General features: G+C 43.1%; 1 protein-coding gene across 2 annotated transcripts in view; it reads right to left on the reverse strand.

The window, feature by feature from the left end:
- PTCH1 (patched 1) overlaps positions 1-21802 on the reverse strand; it is a 66945-nt gene that overhangs the window by 19358 nt on the left and 25785 nt on the right. For both annotated transcript variants that reach the window (XM_077749499.1, XM_077749498.1), the window contains exons 3-15: positions 19269-19458; positions 16094-16163; positions 15910-16001; positions 14318-14516; positions 13901-14022; positions 12991-13138; positions 12058-12189; positions 11546-11701; positions 10815-10913; positions 9942-10067; positions 3800-3918; positions 2733-3135; positions 2015-2324 (exon numbers count right to left, since the gene is read on the reverse strand). In XM_077749499.1, coding sequence (XP_077605625.1) covers positions 2015-2324; positions 2733-3135; positions 3800-3918; positions 9942-10067; positions 10815-10913; positions 11546-11701; positions 12058-12189; positions 12991-13138; positions 13901-14022; positions 14318-14516; positions 15910-16001; positions 16094-16163; positions 19269-19458 — 2166 coding nt within the window. The remainder of the gene's footprint in view (positions 1-2014; positions 2325-2732; positions 3136-3799; positions 3919-9941; positions 10068-10814; positions 10914-11545; positions 11702-12057; positions 12190-12990; positions 13139-13900; positions 14023-14317; positions 14517-15909; positions 16002-16093; positions 16164-19268; positions 19459-21802) is intronic.

Genomic DNA, 21802 nt, shown 5'->3' on the forward strand with positions numbered 1-21802 from the left:
ACCCATGAACCGTGAGATCATGACCTGAGCTGAAATCGGACACTTAACCGACTGAGCCACCCAGGCGCCCCTGCATGTGTGTTTAAAGATGACGTGTGGTATTACCATTATGTATTTTTATGAGTTAACTACCCCTCCCAAACTACTGGAATGTCGATAGAGATTAACAGCACGACATGGTTTTTAGTGATAATTCCACTGGAAACAATTGCACAGGAAGTTTTGAACGATTCAAGGAGAGCTGATTCCTTTTAGGAAGTGTCCAAAGACCCAATCAACCACTTCACAGGCCCGAAAAGCATCTAGGCAACCCAACTGTAGCATTATCTGGCCATTCTGTGTCCCGTGTTCTCTCTTGGACCTCCTAAGAGTCACCAGCAGAGTTCCAGAGCTGGCTGGGACCCTGACTTGGGAGCAGTTAACAGGTCTCACTTGGTCTAGGCAGGTGCTGTTCACTTAGCAATCAGAACAACATGATTCAATGGCACCTTTAAAAAAGTGTGATTCTCAAGTCCAACTGCTTTAGGTCTTTAAATGGATGAAAGCATAGGGATAAGTTACAATTCGCTATAAAAAGGTTAGCCCTCAGCACTGCCTGGAGACAATACCCCTCTGCCCTCTTCCCAAGCTCTGCCTAACTTGCCATACTAAGCTTCCAAAGGAATGGCTGAAGACATTGAAATCAATTCTACAACAGCCCTCCTTTGCTCAGATACTGGCAGTGTACTCTTTGTCATTTGCGGGAAGCTATTTGCATGTCTTTGGCCAATGGAGGAAAAATGAAAAGCAGGGAATCTCTCAACTGTCTGGTCCTGTTTTGACTCTTTATCTGAAAAACACTACCTCCCAAACTGCTGTAAAAAATAAGACTTGGCACAAATCTCAGAGTTAATCTCAGAGCATGTTAAAAAATAATATGAGGAAGGTTCTCTTTGCCTTCCTCAAAAAAAGAGGTCAAGTCTGGCATACACATAAGAACAAAACTGTAGGAAGAGAAGTCAAGCCTAGAAAAACTGTACTGAGGAATTTTCGATTAAAACTCAAGTTGTTTACCATTCCATGCAAACTCACAGGGAAATTGGCTGCTTAATCTTTACATACAAGCATATTGACTTAAGACCAAAAAAGGCACTCAAATCTGTGTTTAAACAAGCCTAATTAAGTGGGAAATTAAGACAATCATTTGGATAACTTAAGCCAAAAAATGTTGGGGGCCATAATTATTTCAGTATTTCAGTAAAAGCATTTTTGCTTGAATTGTGTGGATAATTATCTTGATTCCCCACTTCACTTTGCTTGTGTCAACATGGAATAAATGAACAGATGTTCTTGGAATCACTGAATACGTTCATATTCAGTCAGCAGTTAGGAGCATATTTAAGCCATGTTTTTTCTTCAGCTGACTACTGTTTCCTAGAAATGTTTCTAAGAACAAGGTAAGAAGCTAAGAAAGACACTTTAGAGCAGAATTTGACTCCTTATCACAGTATGAAACATTGTGAGAGGTGGTTAAGCATTGATAAGTTTATTTCATACACCAAATCAAAGGACGGTCAAGATACGGAATTTTACATCATACCCACCAATGATGCAAAGTCCACTGGTATTAATAAGCCATAATCTGGCAAGAAGTCAGTCTAGAAATTCCATCGCTGATTTCACTTGGTCATCCAACTAACCACCATCCAAGAAAAGAGCACTAGAAGCACGCAGCTCCCTATTTTAGAACATACTTTCCCATTTCCTAATGTGCACCCATAAATTCTTACAGAAGTTCCTGAGTCAACCGTGTGAACTGTTTGCATCATTTAATAGGTGAAAGCCAGTTTTGGGGAGGCTGCCCCCAGAAACAGTTTATATATAAGAATTTTAAGCAGCACTGAAACACGTCAGTGTTACGTTATAATCGAACACTTGAGTAAAGTGAACAAAGGGAACTTGTGGACACTGAACACACCAAGGACCAAATGGTGAAAGTTTACCGAAGGGCAAACACCCTCTTGCCACATCTTACCTTGGAGCCAGTCTCTGAAGTAGTGCAGCCACATTTTGGGAAGCTGTTTATTTTCTTCCAACATGACATACTTCACGCTGCTGAAACTCTTGTGAAGGTCGTAGAGTAAGTGCTGGATATTTGGGTAGTCTGCTTTCTGGGTGACTATATACATGTTGTAGAAAGAAAAGTATTTGAACTGTGCAGCAATAAAGTCATATTCTCTGGTTTCCCGAGGCACAATGTCTGTAAGGTCCAGCCCATCGCGCACTCGGGTGGTCCCATAAAGGCTGACCCCCAGCAAGCCCAGGAAAAGGAAGATCACCACAACCTGTAACACAGTAAGAGGCACAAGATCAGACCCAGAGGACAGGATCGACTCTCCCTTGACAAAAGCAAGCTGTTTGGTTTAAACCTCACTTTTATCACCACAGTGGCCCTGATGCAGCAGGTAGGGGGCATTCTCCCGGAGGGGAAAATAAGTAATCATAGTAAAGTAAGGTCACAAAGAATAAAATGTTTATAACGTAAGAAGTTAAAATAAATTCACAGAAACGCTTGCTGCATAGAGATTCATTGCTGTAGAAAATGAGCTCATTAAAATGGCCCCATATGTGAAATGGATGGACTCTTTAGAAGGCCTGAAATAAGAGACACCCAAATAAGTGACCTGATGGATTACAAAGGAGACTGTTTTGTCATTTCTTGAAGATGAGAATCTTCTGTTTCGGTAGATTACCTTGGCTTTTGGTTTCAAGAGAAAAGGAGCATAGTGTTTCTCGGCAAAAGATGAAAGTGTCCACTTGGTGCAGGGGGGCTCGAGGCAGTGGAGGCTGGAGTCAGAGAACTGGGAGAGCAGGTCCCTGGTGGAGCTGGTGCTCTCAGGGCTCTGGCAGCTGAGGGTGTCCTGGGTCATGGTGACGGGCTGCACAGAGATCTCGGAGCGTGGTTCAGCAGTGGTGTAGTACACGTGTGTGTGAGGGTCGTACTCTGTGCGAAGCTGTACCGTGGACTGCATGGTGATCTGGGTTTCGTGGGTGAAGCCGTGGCTGCTGTAGGGGGGCGGGGGGCTATAGCGGGTGTTATCGTGAGTCTCCGTATAGGCCTGAGGTTCAACCTGAATCACTCTGCTGACGCAGGGGCTGAGAGGGAAAAATATGTTGCAGTGGTAAAAACAAAGTGCTTTCATTTTTGCCAATGACTGACAAGATCTATTTTACATAGCTCTGATTTAGGAGAAAAATATCATATTCCTGAACTTCACAAATGTCACCTGATTTAACTATCTGGACATAGACACTAGTAAGTCCAAGGAAGCCAAATGGATGTCTGAACCTGAATTTGGCTGACAAAATCAAGTTACACACTTGATTTGATGAACCCCTTCAGAGAATAATTCCTAAAAAATGCCAAAACACACACACACACACACACACTCCAAATCCCACAACACCCAAAGGGCTGTATTTTTTCTGGATGGTTGGTTTTCAAACTTTTATTCTGCCTGAATCCACAGAGATGTGACACACTTCTGATAATCAGCAAAATTGATCCACAGGAGAAATAACAGCCATGTGCATCACAACCGCAGGGCTGTGATCGTGTCTTCTGTCGGGGTGTAGGGGAGAGCCCCGGTGTTTTGATATCCCTACGAAAGCATCTTCTGTCCATTACCTCCCCTGCCTCCATCACGCTGGTACGAGTCCTTTTAACTACATTTTGCTCCAAGTCCACAGACTAAGGACTTCTCTAAACCCTACCGCTCTCTACCCAACAAATAAAGGCCCCAGCAGCCAGAAATTGTACCTTGTAAAACAGCAGAATATATCCAATCTCCTGTCCTCACGTCGATACAAATCCATGCTGAGAATCGCAGGAAAAATTAGCAGAACCATAGCAAAATTGAATACCACTACTACAGCCGCCTGGAAGCAGGGAAAAAAAAAAAAGTAGCAGAGGTCATCAATATGCCAGAGGACTGCACTGAAAATATAGACGTTTTAAACATCTTTCTTTCACTTCCTTACTGAAGTGTTTAAAGGTGAAATAGATATTGGAGTTTCTCATCATTTTACTTCTCTTCCATCATTAAGAGACCAACTGACTAGAATAGCCCCCGTCATTTTGATCCTTTCCACCTCTTAGAATTTCATGAACCCATGATTTACAAACACAGGAATGAAATGAGCGTCTTGCTAGCAACCTAACCAAACCAAATCTACAAAGGCAGAATACAGATTATACATGAGATGTTTTAATTTAAAACAAACATTCCCCTTTCAGAACATTTCGCAGAGTTTCACGCAACTCTGATTTTATACTTAGAATATTTATACGTAAAGTGGATTGGGTATATCAAAATGTCCCTTTTAAAACATGAAATAAAATTTCAAACACATCCCCTGAGGTTTTTAATAGGCACATTCCATATAGTCTCTGGAGTAGCCTGTGGGGTATTTGAGCACAGTAACATAAAAGGTCAAGGAGAGTAAGGCAGAAAGGAATTCCTGCGTGTGATTATAGTATGCAGAATAAATAAGTACAGATTCAAAAGTCACTCCATAACCTAGAATAAACATGGGGCTAGATTCTGTAGTGCTTTGGCAAGTCTCCTGCTGACCTAGTAAAAATTACACAATTGGGCCGTTAATAGGGAAAGTCAACAGACAACAGTTGAAAGGGCTCTCCCATTCAGACAAGCGTAGAAAGAAGTGGCACAATAAAGAAAAAAAGCAACTGGAATGCTAAGTAACCAAGAAATCATCAGAAAACTTTTTGAAAATTAAAAACTCTTAGGAAGTTTTCTGAAGAACAACTTAGTTCTAAAATGTTCTCCAACTGGGTAGGTGTCTCCAGGTGAGAAAAGAGAACCTGATACCTAACAGAATCAGAAGAGAACTTTGCAAAGAGCTTTTGATAGTAATTGTGAATTTATGCTCAAGGTGAGAGAGCAGGCCGGAGTTCTGGAAAGGTACCTTATAATATTTAATTCCCTGCCAAGTCTCCAAAACCAAAAAGTAATCAAGTCTCCTTCTAAAAATTATGTAAACCCTCTCTTAGTCTGCTTCGAGATTCCACATCAACTCAAAATATATGAAACCTGTGAACTTAACCACTCTAATGTATGGAAGGTCTGACTTGTTTTAATAAGCAAATTACTAATTTGCCTGGAGAATTCATCCAAGAGGCAAATACTTTAAAAAGAAAAGGCAAGGTACTGAGCTGGGTACTAAAGACAAAAAGAGAAATAAGACAAAATCCTGTTGTTCTCCAAGGACTGACATAGTCAGACCTTTAAACAAATTATGATTCAGGCTGATAAATATAGTAATAAAAGCTTGCACAGGGTTTCAGAGCAGCTCGGAGGAGGGAAGAACATGCAGGTGTGGGCGAGGGTGTGTGTGGGGATGGTGGGTGGAGGGTGGTCAAGGCAGGTACTTGGGGAGGTGTAGAAGACAAAAATAGGACTCTGGTGGGGCCAGGGAGGAAGGATGTGCCACGTGGAGGAAATGGACCAGTGGTGTCTGAAGGGGACACGTAAAATTCTGTTGAGGGAACGAGAAGGGAGTAAAAGGGAGAATAAGGGGAGACCAGGGAGTTAACACATGATTCATCCGGTCCTCACAGCAGCCACGCCAGCCATTACTACTGCTGTTGACACTATTACCTAACAGAGAGTCTGAGTGCAGAGGATGGTCCCCTGCCTCAGGTTACAGGGTAAACTGAACTTACACATAGACTTGATGTCAAAGCCCTCAGCCTGAGACCTGGGAGTTCTTGTCACCTGGTCAGCGCCGGAGGGGATGGACATAGGCTGGGTTACAACTCCTGATCAATCTGACCACAGGGGTGCTGGGAAGAAGGGGTCTGATTCTCAAGGAGACTTCTCAGGAAAATTCAGTCCTGGAGGTGGAATCCCTTCAGCTTCTCTTTCTATTACAGGCATGTTCAGAGCTCAGGGGTGGAATGCAGACTGAACACTCTGGGCCTCTCACTCTGGACAGAAGTTTCTGAGGATGAGGAACACAAGTGGCCCAGGTGCTCTGGGCTGAATGACGTCTGATGCTTCCACAGTGGCTGCGGAACACATCTGGTATCAGCCGTATCCACCAGAGGAGTATGCGGAGGAAATGACGAACCCCAGAACTCCGAAGTGTAGCGTCCTGCCCTGCTTACTGTCCAGTGGCATATGACACACATAGGGAGGACATATTGACAGAAAACAACACAGCTTCCATATCCCATTCAAGTGCACTAAAACAGTAAATACCAATTGCAAGGTCTTCTCAGCAAGGCACACGTGTCATTGCTGGGGCAAAGGGGAGTTTAAGAAATTATGAGAAAATCTGAAAACATGATGGGAATGATTTGCATTGTCAGTCAATTCTAATTGCGGTGCTTAAAGGAAATGTCCCCATTCCTCCAAGGTCCACAGTGCCCCCTGCAAAGCACCCATGGTGGCCCTGCTGCTGCGACATAAAGACAACCAGGCCCTGCCTAGCGGGGCCCTCATCGAAACCCTCGTACTGTCTAGAACAATAAGGCATTCTGTTCTGGGAGTTCTCACTGAAGAACAAACACCATTCAGCTACCAGCAAAGCCCAGTGCAGGCCACTGGTTCCCAAAGAATTAGACGATGACACTGCTTTCTGGTACAGAGGTGGTATTTGGACAGATGGATGGAGGCTGACAAGGAAGTCTAAGACAGTTCCTTTGGGGAAAAAAAAATTCTATTTATTTTTGTAAAGTTAGACAACTAGAAAAGTTCCACAGGGAAAAATTCTAAATTAACATGGATTTATTATTGGACAGAACCACTGTGGCTCTCTCTCTTTTGAGGCTGAATCTGTAACATCCTGAAAATATAGACACAAATGAATACACAGAGGCAAAACTGAATGCCATTCACTAAAAGAAAGAGAAGAAGCTACATAATGGTCAGTTTTGAATGTCAAGATATTTAAAAGGAAACCAATGTAAATTTCTGATGGTTATTGCAAAAATCATGGCACATTCTCTCTTTTCTTTTTACGTTATCTTTCTTTTTCTTTCCTTTTTTTTTGGCTTTTGTTAGTTTTTTGGCAGAGAAAGAGCCAGTGCTATGGGGAGCCTGCCTTTAATAAATGAAGACTCCTGGAAATCCTCAATTTTCTAAAGTGGTACCCCAGTGGCTCGGAATAGAAATGCAAAACTCACAGTGCTCATCTCTTCTCGGTAAGGTGCTTACCTTGGGAGAACTTAGCGCACTGGATTTTCTAAAAGGCGTAAGGAAAATTCATGTAGCTTTTCAGCACCACACCATAGGATATCATTAAAGGAGAGTATGTCTTGATGAATCATCAGTGTGTGCTGAGAGAGGAGAGGAGAAAATGAGAGAGACACACAAGAAGAAAAGAAGGAGTGTGAGGCAGAGTGGAAATAAAGAACAGTGAGAAAAAGGCAAGCAGAAAAGGAGAGAGGCAGGAGACAGGGTCCCACACTCCAAGGAGTACGACAATTTCTCCAATACTGGAATCGGCTGTATATGCTAACGAGAATGGCAGACCTGATGCGGGGGCGCAGATGCCTATGCAAAAAGGCATTTCAGAACTTTGGTTGCACCCATAATTTAGTGGGCAACATTCACCCATCTTCCACATTACTGAGCAGTTAGATATATTTTCATTTTCCTGTGCTTTGGTCATTAAAGGTTTACCTTTATTCATTAATTCACTTACTACTTCTATTCACATATATGTATTTTATAATAAATCCTTTTTCTTTTGGGGGGGAATGGTCATAGTGACTGGCACAAAAATCTTTTTTCATGTTCTGTCTTACACTAAATATTAAATAAGTCTAGCGTCCCGAATGCAGTAGGATCATTACTTGCTTTGGTCTTTATTAGCCACTAGTGAAATGAAATTCAAATATGAAGATTACAGAAGAGTAAAGCCTGTTAAAAGTATAAAGAGAAACACATTTATCATCTGTCCATTCCTCCTCCTGGTCACAATCACCTTTTGGTGATTAACAAGACTAAAGCAGCCTCAAGAAGCTGGATGTAATAAGGGCTGAAAAAGTGATACCAAAGGTAGTTTCCTTTATAAACCTGCCCATCTCAGGGCACCTGGGTGGCTCAGTCGCCTCCGGCTCTGTGCTGGCACCTCAAAGCCTGGAGCCTGCTTCCGATTCTGTGTCTCCCTCTCTCTCTCCCCCTTCCCTGCTTGCTCTCTCTCTCTCAAAAATAATAAACATAAAAAAATAATAAAAAAAAACAACAACCTGGCCATCTCATAAATTATAAAGCATACTGTAAGAGAGAAAGGAAGGGGGAAAGCCACTGCTCCTCTCTTGGAAAATAGCCGAAGCTTGAAAACTTGAATTTAATTCACAAAACGGCAATAACATCTTTGAGATATCAAAACCCAAACCATCTTGGGCTTAGGAAGGCCACAGCTCAAATTGGGCGGTGAGCTTTCACCTGCTGTGCTGACCCATTTCCGGATCCCTGGGGGCTTCAAGCAGTCAGCCCTGTAGGCCACACACAGACTGGACGGTCCATCGCTGTGGTCCCAAACCAGGGAGCTCTCCATTCCTACCAGTCATATAAGTCAACTCTTTGTTAAAAAAATATCTTGGTGGCCTCCAGGTGCGAAAGGGCCTAGTTTGGAAGGAGAACAATGCAGGAGCCAAACTGCCCTGCATAAGGAAGGGAGAGGAATTCGGAGTCTTTTTGTGCAGCCTGAGAGGGGACTAGGAGACCACAAGAAGGGAGAGGAGAGGACGGAAGAGACTGTGGGGGACCTAGGGAGAGAGGTGGCAAGCAAGGGCCCACCAATAACCTCCTGCAGGCAGAGGGTGGCCAATACATTTACACAGTGAAAACTAATGCAGCCCTTGAACAACAAATATTGGAAGTGCACAGGTCCACTTAGAGGCTGTTTTCAATAAATACAGGACAGCACTATAAAAGTACTTTTTCTTCCTTAGGATTTTCTTAGTAACATTTCCTTCTCTAGCTTACTTTACTGTAAGAATATAGTATATAACACACGTAACATAAAATATGTGTTAATTGACTGTTTATGTTATCAGTAAGGCTTCTGGTCAACAGCCGCTATTAGTAGTTAAGTTTTGGGAGAGTCAAAAGTTATATGCAGGGGCACCTGGGTGGCTCAGTTGGTTAAGCGTCACACTCTTGATTTTGACTCAGGTCATGATCACACGGTTGTGAGATGGAGCCCCATGTAGGGCTCCGAGCTGGATGTGGAGCCTGCTTAAGATTCTCTCTCCCTTTCCTTCTGCCTCTCTCTTTTTCTCTAAAAAAAAAGAAAACAAAAAAAAAACAAAACAAAAAAAAACACCAAAAAATCCCACCAACTTATATGTAGATTTGACTGCAGGAGTGGGGGAGGGCTGCACCCCATTATAATCCCCATGTTCAATTCTAAGTGATCACCTAGCCTGGTCTATACTGCAACCTCATCTTCATAGTCAATGAAGTCTGTTCTAGGTGCCTTGTGTTGAGGCTGCTTTAGGGAAATAAAGGGTGGCATGTTGGGGCTAAGGTGGCTGTGAGAAAGGGCAGTAAGCACAGAAACCGAGTGGGATTTAGAAGCAGGGACGGCGAGGAGCTGGCTGCACCGCAGATGAGACCAGATATCTGGAGCAGGGGCTTACTGGCATCCTATCTGGAGCAGCTCTGGCGCCAATTTTAGTTTAACTGTAAAGGCCACTCCCTAAGGCACCAGGTCGCAAGGACACCAAGGCCACAGGTGTCCAGACTATAGGACTGAAAGGAAGGGAAGAACCCTGGGCTGTATTTTAGGGGGATTGTCAGGGTGCTTAAAGAAGCACCCACCACAGGAGCTCCATATGCTGACACACTACAGTGGTACTGGATGCGTGTTAATGGAGAAAAGGCGACGTGGGGTGCTCACCACAAGTTTCATCACTGGAGACTCACCTGCAGAGAGAACGCCCGCAGAGCGGGAATCGGGATCAACGCGGCCATGAAGAAGGCAGTGACATTGCTGATGGATGTGAGGGCCACGCTGGCTCCTGTGCGCTTGAGGCACTCCCCAGTCCTGTCCTGAGCACAAGAAACCACAGTGCTGAGAACCGCACAGGGCAGGGTGCCCTCCGAGCACAGATCATGTGAACAACTCATATACATGACAAAGTAAGACAGCAGAGAGTCGATAATGCTGGCATCAGGGTATAAGAAAGAAAGGGCGATCTTTGCCTTACCACCTAACACTGGCATTGAGAAAGTTCTCAGTACTATCTACATAGTCATGTGCTGTTCGTGGCTCTGACGTCCAAAGCACAGAGCTGCAAGATAATGATGTAAGTAAAAATTTCAGATTCAAAAGTTGTGGGGGGGGGGGTGGGGAGTGGCGCCTGGGTGGCTCAGTTGGTTAAAAGTCCTCACCTGACTTCGGCTCAGGTCATGATCTCACAGTTCATGAGTTTAAGCCCTGCATTGGGCCTGTGTTGAAGGTGTGGAGCCTGCTTGGGATTCTCTCTCGTTCTGTCCCTCCCTCAATTGCTCTCTCTCTCCCAAAATAAATAAATAATTTAAAAAAAAGGTGTGGGGAGGGTGCGATGGGGACAAAGTGACACACCCACACACACAAAGAGAAAAGCAAATTTGGGCCTTAGAATAAGTGTTCTGAGAGTCTTCTGATTTCTTCCACTTATTTAGAGCCAGTACCATGTCACTGACTTGGGACTGAAATATTTACTGGGCTAGATCAAAGAAAATTAGAGGACAAAAACTCAAGAACAGAGGGGATCTTGGCTGTCCCAAAGCTTTCTTCTTTAGTTTTTCTATTACCTCAAAAGGGATTCTTTTATTCTGTCCTGTTTCACTAAATGCATGCGCCAGAAGGAAAACGTCATCCACACCAACACCAAGAGCAAGAAATGGCAAAACCTGCAGCAAAAACAAAGGGCAGCGGATTAGACATGGGAAGCCCAATTCTGGCCATTCCTGAGCCCTTGAATACACTACCCCCAAAACCACCCAACCTCCCCAAAGAACAGTTCACACGTAGAATCTAGTTTTCTCTGAGGCTTAAATCCCCCACATCGCGCCGTTTTAGCACATAGGAGATCTTGTGCATTTCTATTTCTAAGCTCCGCTACAGTTTTTAAAGCTAATAAATGAGAAGGAATCTAACTCATGGAAAGCAGCGGCTCCCAGAGCATGAGCCCTGGACTAGCATCACTGAGAAGTGGTGACTGGAGACTCTGGGGGTGGAGCCCCGCAGTCTGAGCTGTCCAAGCCCTCTAGGCAACTCTAGCAAACTCCTAAGTTTGGGAATCACGGCTCTAATACATGGTCTTAATTTCACTGATAAGTGAAGTGTCTCTACCAAGCAACAAGCCCATTCAGACCCCCCGCCCACTGCCAAGCGCTCCACTTTGGGGCAGCACCTTGGTGTGGCATCTTGGTGGCAAAGGCCGGAAGACTCTTTAGGTGACAGGGAAATACAGGAGGCCGCTGGGCCAAGCCTGGGGAGGGGTGTTTGTCAACAAACAGTGGACGGATGGCTCCTTTAGTACCTGAGTTGTTGCAGCGTTAAAGGAAATCCCGATCAATGAGCACAGGCCCAATCCTGCAGCCACTGACAGTGCAACCAGCAGGACGCCAGCCAGCCCCACGGCACCCTGGGACCTGGAGCAGTCCCAGCGCAGCATGGTTAAACAGGCATAGGCAAGCTGCAAGCAGAACCACGGGNACAAAACAAAAGCCAAACATTAGAATGTATAAGGATTCTAATGTTTTCCCCCACCCATCACCCCAAATCAAAAGGTAGAAGTTCTTGAATCCAACAACAACAAAAAATTTACATTACAGACATCACATGAAATGATACGAGTCAGAGATGGGCAAACTGCAAATGGGAGAAAACGCTTTACATGACCACTTTTGAAACCGTTATGAAGCCGAGCTCTCTCTGTCTTGGATGCACGTGTGTGTTAAGAGCAGTTAAAAGCAGGAGCGGTCATGGAAAGATAAAAACCAAAAACCACACCAACACCCCCTCCCCCAGGAGAACTGAATTGACTGTTACCATCAGTAAGTAGCCACTGGCCACTCGGATGACGCTGACATCAGAGAAGGACTTGAGGATGTCGTCCAGGGTCGTTGTGGTAAAGGAAAGCACCTTCTGCGTAGAGTTCGGAGCGACACTTTGATGAACCACCTGTGGTCACAACATAAGGATAAAGTCCAACATGGAATTAAAGCTTCGATGGGCTTCAGTAGCACAGACCTTATGGGACATGCCCCTCCACTCAACCCTCACTTTTTTCTGAATGCATTAAAAAGAGTTCTACATGATCCAGGTTTGAACTTGGACTAACATGAAATGACCCTAGGCCTGGGACAATGAAGGCCATTGCTGGAATCCTTGAAGCCCACTCCATGCTTTATTTACTCCACACATTGTCCTCTCTGCGACTGTACAACTTATCTGCAGGTCCCCTCGGCTCCCCGCTAATCCAAAATAACTCATTCCTGTGGCCACTCCTCCCCACTTCGTTTGCTGGCTACTTTTAAAAGGTCACATGCAGCTCAGTAGAGGTCACTGCTTGGGAAACAAAGGCCAGCTCCTGTCACATGACCTAACCAAGGGGACTGCAGCTGTGAACGGATTCTACGCCTTGCTAATGTTTTCCAGACACCTTTTCTTGCTAACCAAGTGTTTTTTTTTTTTTTTTAAACACTGTTATGCATTAGCTCTGGAGTTCACAACTGGTTACTCAGAATGTTTCAGGCATCCCGATTAGAATTAGCATCACCCAGACATTAAGATTTTCAGTATCTAGGAAAGGAAGAAAAGTTTCCATGCCACCAAGTCCCAGAATGACAATTTGTTTTGAAAATGAGTTCTATTGAAAAAAAAAAAAAAAAAGGTTTTAAAACATTGCTAAAATGAAGTATTTAGTAACTAAGGGGTTTGTACCCAGATTCAAAGGTGGGCATCACAATGCTGGCGATTTACCTCCACATACGTCCGCTGCCAAGCTTCTAGGATGGCTGCTGCCTTGTCCTCGTTCCAGCTGATGTGTGACACATACTCGTACCCCTTGAAGTGTTCATACATTTGCTTGGGAGTCATTAACTGAAACATGGTCTGCAGGGCATGGGCACTGTGATGGGAGATAAAGACACAACATGAATATTTCCAGGAAGTAGTTCTCACTGCTTAAAATCATGAACCCGCACCCCCAACTCACTTGTGACCATTCTCTCCTTCTATGCGAGCACATGTTTCCATTAAATGGGACCTGATGGTTATTTTATTTAATAGATTGATGTACCATATTAAAGGTGTAACCTTACAAACCTTTTACAGATATACCCCGAAATTAAATTAATAGGCAATTTCCTTTCTCAGTTTCTAGTCAGTGAAACAGGAAGAGTAGGGGAGTCGATAGCTTGACCAGATATGCTGGGTTCAGCACTGCATGCTTGCCTGTGTAGAAATCCCAGACGACGGCTCTCCCAAGGGGCAGATCCCAGACGGAGAGCCTGACGCTTGATGGAGCGGGGTCCACAGTGCACAGAGGATCATTCTCATTGGGCTGTCACAGCATTTCACCCCACTGGCAATGACCAATGTCACCTGCCCACTTTACACTTGCCCTGATCTTCTACCTAACAGGTCTTCAGTCACTAACTAGAGTCTCGATGAAAACAACAAATCTCCTCTTGAAAACTTCCCCACAAGGTGTTCTTTCAAGCTGGTCTGGTCCAGTAATATTTCCTAAGATTCTACTACAGCAGGCGACTAGCTAGGATAACCGTTAGGTATTAATACAAATACACTTGCAGATGTCAAAAAGGAAGTGGTTTCTGAGGAAAGGACAAAAAATAGATGGCTTGGATTTTTCCTCCATATGTTGGATTACCTGACAAGCTTCCCAGTGCTATTCTTGACTGTGCCACCCACAATCAGTTCCTCCTGCCAGTGCATATACTTTCTGGATAATCCATGACATCCACCGTTCAAAACAAGGGCCACATCAAGAGGCTAAAATAAAAAGACAGCCAAATAATTACGGGAATCAGTAGGCAGGTCACATGCCTTGTTAAAATCCAGTGCTTTAAGGGCTTGTTTGTTTCAGAGAGAACATTAATAACAAGGCTAATGAGGGGCGTATGGCAAATCTTACAGCAAAATTTAGCTCTATAAACAAACTTAGCTCCATAGACAAAAAAGGTAGTTGGGAATCAAATCTTAAAAATGCAAATAACAGAACTCAAAATGGGGGATAGACACCAAGTTTTTCTCTGTCTCTCAGGGAATAATCAATGGCTGTACTCACTTTGGTTGCATTTTTGTTGGGGGCTGTGGCGGGGCAGTCTGGATCAGCCGGGTTGAGGCAGGGCCGGTCCATGTAACCATGACCAACTTGGGCCTTATTCAGCATTTCCTCCCAGCTGTCCACTTGATAGTTTATTTTCTTTAACTCTTCTAGGAATTCCAAAGGGTCAAAGTTTGTCCACTGCAAAGGAGGCTTACCTCTGTGAAAGAAATTAGGAGGCGAGACCATGAAAAGAGGCTTCCAAGCCTCTTTTCCAAGCCTCCAAGACCATGTATATTGTGTCTGGATTACATGAGACTCTTTGGTAGTGCTGCAATTCTGGGAGCCTGGCATACAAAATAAATGCTCCTTTCCAGTGTGTCTGTATGCAAACCAGAGTCCGGAAAGTAATTCATGAGCAAAAATGCCAAGCAGAGAACTTGTGAATTAATGAAGAGATCAAAGAATCTTTACTGGCTGATATGTCATATTTGATACCTAGAATCAGAATTAGCCAAAGGGCACTTCCTGCTAGCAGAAGACTGAGATCCAAAATTAGGGAGAGTGGGGGGGAGAGGGAATCACAATGTCAAATTAGCACTTGCCAGCCTAACAAATGCTTTGTAAATGTCATCAATCAAAATATTTGATCTCCATTACCTTTAATAATCCCATACTTATGAGCTCTCTCTGACAGCCTGGCAGTCGACCCCGAAAGCCCCCCGCTGTCTCTGCCATCACCACCATCAAGGCCACTTCCCCCCACACTCACTTTTGAATTTGTGCTGTTGACAGACCAGAAAGGCTTTTGGCTGCCTGTTATGTGGTTCAAACCACACTGTAGCTGCTTAACCAGGCTGAAGTCATTATTCAGAATCTCCCAACCAGAAAACACAAAACCCCTTATTTCCCATCTAAAACTGTACACTGAAGGTCAGGGTATGGCCACTGCAAATTGCTTTTGCAGATATGTGCAAGCTAGGACAGAAACAATAACCCAAGCACGAACTCTTGCATAATTAACTGAAAATGTCTACACTGATTAGCAATTATTCCTTAAATGACGTGGTGTATATAATATCCAACTGCTGAATTGTGAAGCATCCCCTACCACAGCCTTCAAAGATAGCAGATTTCCTCCTTAAATGCCATTAATGGGATCTAAAGAAAGGTCAGTATTTTACTTCACAGGAAGATCTTGGAACTTTAACTCAATTATTTTTAATTCTGACACGTATGCACTAATAAATTCTCTGCTTAAAAAATAAACTAAACCTATGGAAGGGCTCAGTCAGCAAAACTAGAGACATTTTATTAAAGAATTAAAAATCATACATACTCTGAAATAATTTGCATTTTATTTGCATATAAATAGATTGGTAAAAGTGAATGAAATTTAATGATGCCTTCAGAACTTTTTTTTCTTGAAAAGAGGAAAAACATTCTCCTCAAGCCCCCTCTCCCCCAACTATTCACTCAAAAAATGCCCATGGAATTTCAATGTTTTTATTTCTTGTTCAAAACTGAAATAGAATAAACAATGATGAAGTAACATCATAGAAACATTCTAAAGTTCAGAAATCAGACATCAGAATATGGTATCACACACTTACAGTAGGTACGCTGTCCCAGATTGTAACTTTGCCCCTTCCCAGAAGCAGTCCAAAGGTGTAATAATTAAACAAGGGTAAAGATATTCTATTATCTGTCAAAGTTAAAAAGAAGAGGTCACACATTAGGCTAATTGCATACCACTGAGGAATTTTTGAGAATTGTATGCAAGAAAAGAAAATATACCTGATCCATGTAACCTGTTTCTGTGATAAGTTCTCCGGATTTATAACACAAATGTTCTAGTTTCCACTGCCTGTTAAAATAGAAAGGAGAAACCAACACTTCTCACTGTAATAAAGTATGGAAATCCATGCAACATCAGAACTATAGAACATACAGAACTGCAATTTTGGTCACCTTTAGGTATCTGTCAAAATGAGCACAACTTTTGGCAAGACTCAACAAGCTTACTTTGACGAACAGATAATACTCAATTGTAATTAACATGTGGGTGTTTATGTAAATGAATGCTACTAAAGTACTTGAAAAGTCCTGTTTTCTTAAGCGCTCTCCCAATAATCTTGTTTACAGCATTAATCTGCTTTTCTATATACATTGAACAACTTCAGGGTAGATAATTCAGAGTTGAGTTATCACAAATTCAAAATAAGTGGAGACTAATCAGTAAGCTTTACAATGTATTAACATATATTCAGGTGGGAAAATATAACTGACTTTTTTTTACTGGCAGTTAATGTCCTTAGTAACAGAGAGTGTTCAAAATGAATTCTGCTCTGAACCGTGAATGCTGTAAACAGCATTGCCAGGTAGAGAGATTTCCTACTTTACAGTTTTTTATTTTTGTTCTATAGAAATGTTAAATATACTGATCGCCAATTATCTCTATTATCTATCACCTATCTATAGGATACTACAGAATTCTGACATCTCTAGGAAAATGCTCTATAAGCACATACCTTCCCAAGTGTACCAGAGAGATAAACTTTAACTTGAAAAAAGAAGAAATTTGGAAAGAATAGGGAAGGGAAATCCAAGAGAAAAAAAATTTTTTTTTAGTCTCTCTAAACTGCTCCATTTTATTGCTCTCATTTTTCATTCTTTTTATTGGTCACTGAAAGGAATGTTCTGGACTTAGTCCTCTTCCCTGTGGAACCTTCACACCTATCCCTCAGGGTCTCCAGTGAAATGCCACACCTTCCCACTAGGCTTTTTTGTTTGCCCAGTACTACTGAAAATGACCCCTTTCTCATGAACTGCAGAGCACTGCTGGTCTGATCTGCTTGACACGTGGAGTACCTGGACTTCGTACATGCCCATCTACAGTGATACCTTTCCTCCTTCTAACTAGACCATCAGCTTCTGAATGCAGGGCCCAAGTTATCCATCCATCTTTCCATCTACCCACCCACCCACCTACTCATGCATCTATGTGTATGTTTATATTGAACTCCACACACCATCAACACAGACCATCTAGCATGAATGGGTTATCAAAATCACTTTATCAGTGAACTCATTTATACTTGCTTGAGAAGGGCATAGCTGTGCCTTAGAAAATCCCCTGGCTTGGAACCAGAAGAAAGGGTTTGAAAACTGGCTCTAGTGTTTAAAAATTCTATAAACTTGGATAAATGCTCTAATTAATTTAAGTCCTGGTTTTCTCACCTAAAAAAATGAGACAGGTTGAACTAGGTATTCTTTAAAGCTCATTCCAACACATAGAAGTTCTCTGGTTCCATCTCAGGTTAAGAATATAATTTCATTATATAGACACTCACATCATCTCCTTAAGTATATAAGTAACAAGTCCTTCAAGGTAGGGTCCCCTTGTGTTAAGAATGGGTCAGCATGCTTACAGTGGTCCTGGACCTTATTTCCAGAGTCCTTAGAGGGCTTCCACTTGCAAGTTCTGCAAAACTGCCCTGGGGACTTGCTTCCGCTGTGGAATGGGAGGGATGTGCTGATAAGATCAGGATGTGCTCACTGGCCAAGTTTGCCTGACAAAAGTGCTAGAATACCTCCTTACGCTTTCCTTTTCATACATTATATATCTTGTTCTCAGAACCTCCTGAGGATAACAGACCACACTTGATCAGTAATTGACTTTACAGGTGAGGAAACAAGAGCACGTCAAAGATATGTGACTCATTCTGGACCCTAGGGTTCTGTCTCAGCTAGATGGGTCTTACAGACAAACCAGTTAAGACCATGGGGAGCGGAGGTTACTGTAGCAGGGATGAGTACAGATTTTCCTTTTAGTCTCTCCCCTCATTCTCCCTGGCCACTGAACAGGTCTACAGTGGCACTTCCTCACCTCTCCTGTGAAAAACTGTATCATCAACCACTAAGTTAAGAGGTAAGGGACAGGCTGGGGTTAGGCAAATGCCAACTGAGTGGTACCCTGAAAACAGGATTTAGGGATAGTCATTCTAATAGTTCAGGGAGAAGATCTGGATCAAATGTATCAATCTAGGCAGTTAGTCATTCAACAAACTCTAATCTAACTGCTGGGGTTGAAGGATGGACAAGATGCGGTCCCTGCCCTGAATAATGCACTGTTTAAACAGAGAAGGACTGTCAGTTTTGTTCCAGAACTCTTCATATGCTTTTATGATGCCCACAGCATTGTTAAATTAGTTATGAAGCTAAAGGGAAATATTTTATGAAGTTGTATTATGAGTCTGCCATATCTGCCTACCTATTAGTAAGAATTCACCATAGGGACTCAAACTGCTAACGCTTTGTGACAAGTACCAACTGTCAGTATCTGTGGTGAATACAAAGTAACCAGAAGTAAATTCTTTATTTTATTTTTCTCATTCTTTTTAAAATTTTTCATGTTTATTTATTTTTCAGAGAGGAAGAAAGAAAGAGAAAGAGAGAAAGAAAGAAAGCGAGTGCGCACGAGCAGGGCAGAGAGAGAGGGAGAGAGGGAGACACAGAATCTGAAGCAGGGTCCAAGCTCTGAGCTGTCAGCACAGAGCCTGACACGGGGCTCGAACCCATGAACTGTGGTGAGATGGTGACCTGAGTCGAAGTCAGATGCTTAACCAACTAAGCCACCCAGGCGCCCCTCTTTTCTCATTCTTTTTAAGTTGACAAAAGGCAATTCAAAATGTAACTGCTCCAAAAATATCTTAAGCATGTAAGATCTTCAGAAGGGCCGATAGCCACCCAAATGGCTGTTTGAAAACTCATATACTCATTTGGGTATATAGTGCCAAGATACTTAGTGAAAATACATCATAATGTATATGATTTGTTGCCAAACTCTAGAAGTGAAATTCAACATTTAAGGAAACCCCACTTATTAGAAAACTACTTGAACTAACACTCGAAACGTATTTCCAATGCAACCGTATTTAGTACAACCAGCAGCCTCTTCCCACCACCTTACCTGTTGTACATATACACATGGACTCGGCTGGCCTGGAGCGCCGAGTCCAGGTGTTGTCGGAGAGCTTCCGTGGTCAGGACGTTAGCACCTTCTTCTTTTGGGGTCTGAATCATGAGTTGAGGATTAAACATAGCCTCCTCTCCAATCTTCTGCCGAGTATAGTTTAATTCACGACTTACTCGTCCACCAACTGACAAACATGTACAGGGTTCAATTAGAACAGCAATATCCCCATGAACCCATGTTCTGTTATCTCACTAAGAGGGGCAGGATATGTGATAAATTATCTCTGGGCATGAAAATGTAGCGCTGATGTTTGGGAGGTAACATTCACTTTATTATTATTGGCAATGTTCATTTCACCAATTAAAAAAAAAACTACTTGCAAAGCCCATGAACAACTGTCCTGACTGTTGCATATGCAAAGCTAATGCATACGTGCTTTGTGCACCTTCTAACTAATGCACCAGATGTATAAAGGGGGAGGGGGAAGGAAAACTTGAGACACCTTTTCCTTGCAGACCAGACCAAATACCCCTGTTACAATTTCTTTCACTTGTGTAAACAATGTGCCCCTGGAGCACATTTCAAGATAAATGGCTTCAATTTACACTCTTCTCCTAAATAATCTAGCAAAGGTAACAAGGAAATGTTTCTCCCTGTTGAAAAAGAAACAAAGAAAGGTGGCAAATGTGTGTTCGGCAGAAAACTTGCCAGGAGAAGATAAATAATGTGATTCACATCAGATGTACTTGAGGGGAACCAAATGTATCAGCTGTGGCCAGGACAACCAGTCTCTGGATCCTGGCTCTATCAGACTCACCTGGTCAGCATTCTGGACACAAAGATACCAGGTTCTGAGTTGCCTGTGAGCAGGCAGCTTGTGTTCCAGAAGCTCCCCAGGTGATCCTGAAACTGCTGCGGAGGCCAGAAGCCTTGCCCCAGTAGCAACGGGCTCTCCAGGAGGCCTGGCCTCACAGGGCAACAAGGTACACTTTTTGTTTCTTTTCTCAGGTCTTGGGTTATACTTCAATTATGGCTTTAGAATAAGCCAAGCTTAGAATGCTGGACCTGGCTGGGAGGTATGGGGGGAAGGGAGTTTCACTCCGCAACAGGGTAGGTGTGTGGCGATGCAGTTGGGAGTGCTCTGGAGAGTGTGCTTTGACCCAGTATGGTCACAGGGAAGGGGCTCTTCCAGAAGGGCCCAGGAGGGCAGCAGAGAGAGAATCCTAGAGCAGCACCCTCTATTCTTCTCCCCCTCCCTACATACACACTCCAAGGCCAGCTGATGAGTCTGAACAGTGCATCTGAAGAGTTCCTAAAGTCACTGGTAAGCTGCATGTTTACCAGAAAGCAGGCCTTCAGCTACAGTGTAGAAAGAGCCTTCAGCAATCATGGTAAGCTTTCCCATGAGGAGGAATCCTTTTTCTTCAAGTTTAGCATTCAAGGACATAAACATTTGGTTTCGGCAAGTAAGTACTGGGAATAGCGGGCTGTTTAGTTCTCTTGGCATATTTTATAAACAAGGGGGCAGGCTAAAAAGCAAATAATGCCCTCATTAGGAAAGCTAGTCCAGATTCACTGACTGGCTAGGGTCCATGCAGATGGCCAAGGCCACTGCGGAACACTGCGAGGTGAGGCCGAACATACTGCTGGGTATGTCAAAGAGTAGCAAGGAGGGGGGAGGATGAGGGAGAGGGGATGAGGAGGGAGGAGGGGCAAGGAGGAATGGGGAAGGGCAGAGAGAAGGAAATTATCAATTGGTTACAGAAAGTATTAAGACTCCTTGTACAGAAAACTTTGACAAATGCCCTGGGGAACTGCTGAGGATTTTACAATTCAATTTGAAGTTAAAGAAAGACCACAGGAAAACATAGGAAACTTGTAACAAAGGATAAATTTACATGAAGTCCTAGGGCTTTTCAGGATGCTCTTCTAAAGCTGCCTGCAGGCAGGGTCTGGCTCCTTCTGGCAGGAATCACAATGCACTACTTCAACCAATTAACTAGAGCACTGAATTAGACTCAGTCTACATTCTCTGGAGATAATAAGGCTGTTTGAGGCTAAAAAGCCAATTATTAGTCCAGAGGTCACTTCTGAAAAGCTACAGAGCTCCATGCCAAGGATCTCCAAATAGCCTTTTTGCAAAAAATCTCAACTCCTTCCTTTTTTCTGGCTCTATGACATCAATGCCCCCACACCTATAAATCATTTATATTTCTACCAGCTCCTCAAGCATATTGGCACAGCACATGATCCCTCATTCTGCTTACAAAGTCCTACCTCCTTTATTTTTCCTGAAGCTTAGAGCTGCAGGTAAATTAAACTATGAGGTAAAAACAAACAAACAACAACAAAATGGGACAACAGACACCCCTGCCGGCCTCCCCTGCCTTAGAGCAGCTGTAGCTGTCTGTAACCATAAGCAATAAGGTGAGGGCCCAAGAGACGCATACACACAAAAATAAAGATCAAATGTAAGGTTCATACTCCTGAAAAGAACTCTCTGCACTCTTACAGACCAACCTCACAAT

Source organism: Crocuta crocuta, unplaced genomic scaffold, assembly GCF_008692635.1.
Source record: "Crocuta crocuta isolate KB4526 unplaced genomic scaffold, BGI_CrCroc_1.0 scaffold99, whole genome shotgun sequence".
Taxonomy (NCBI): Eukaryota; Metazoa; Chordata; class Mammalia; order Carnivora; family Hyaenidae; genus Crocuta; species Crocuta crocuta.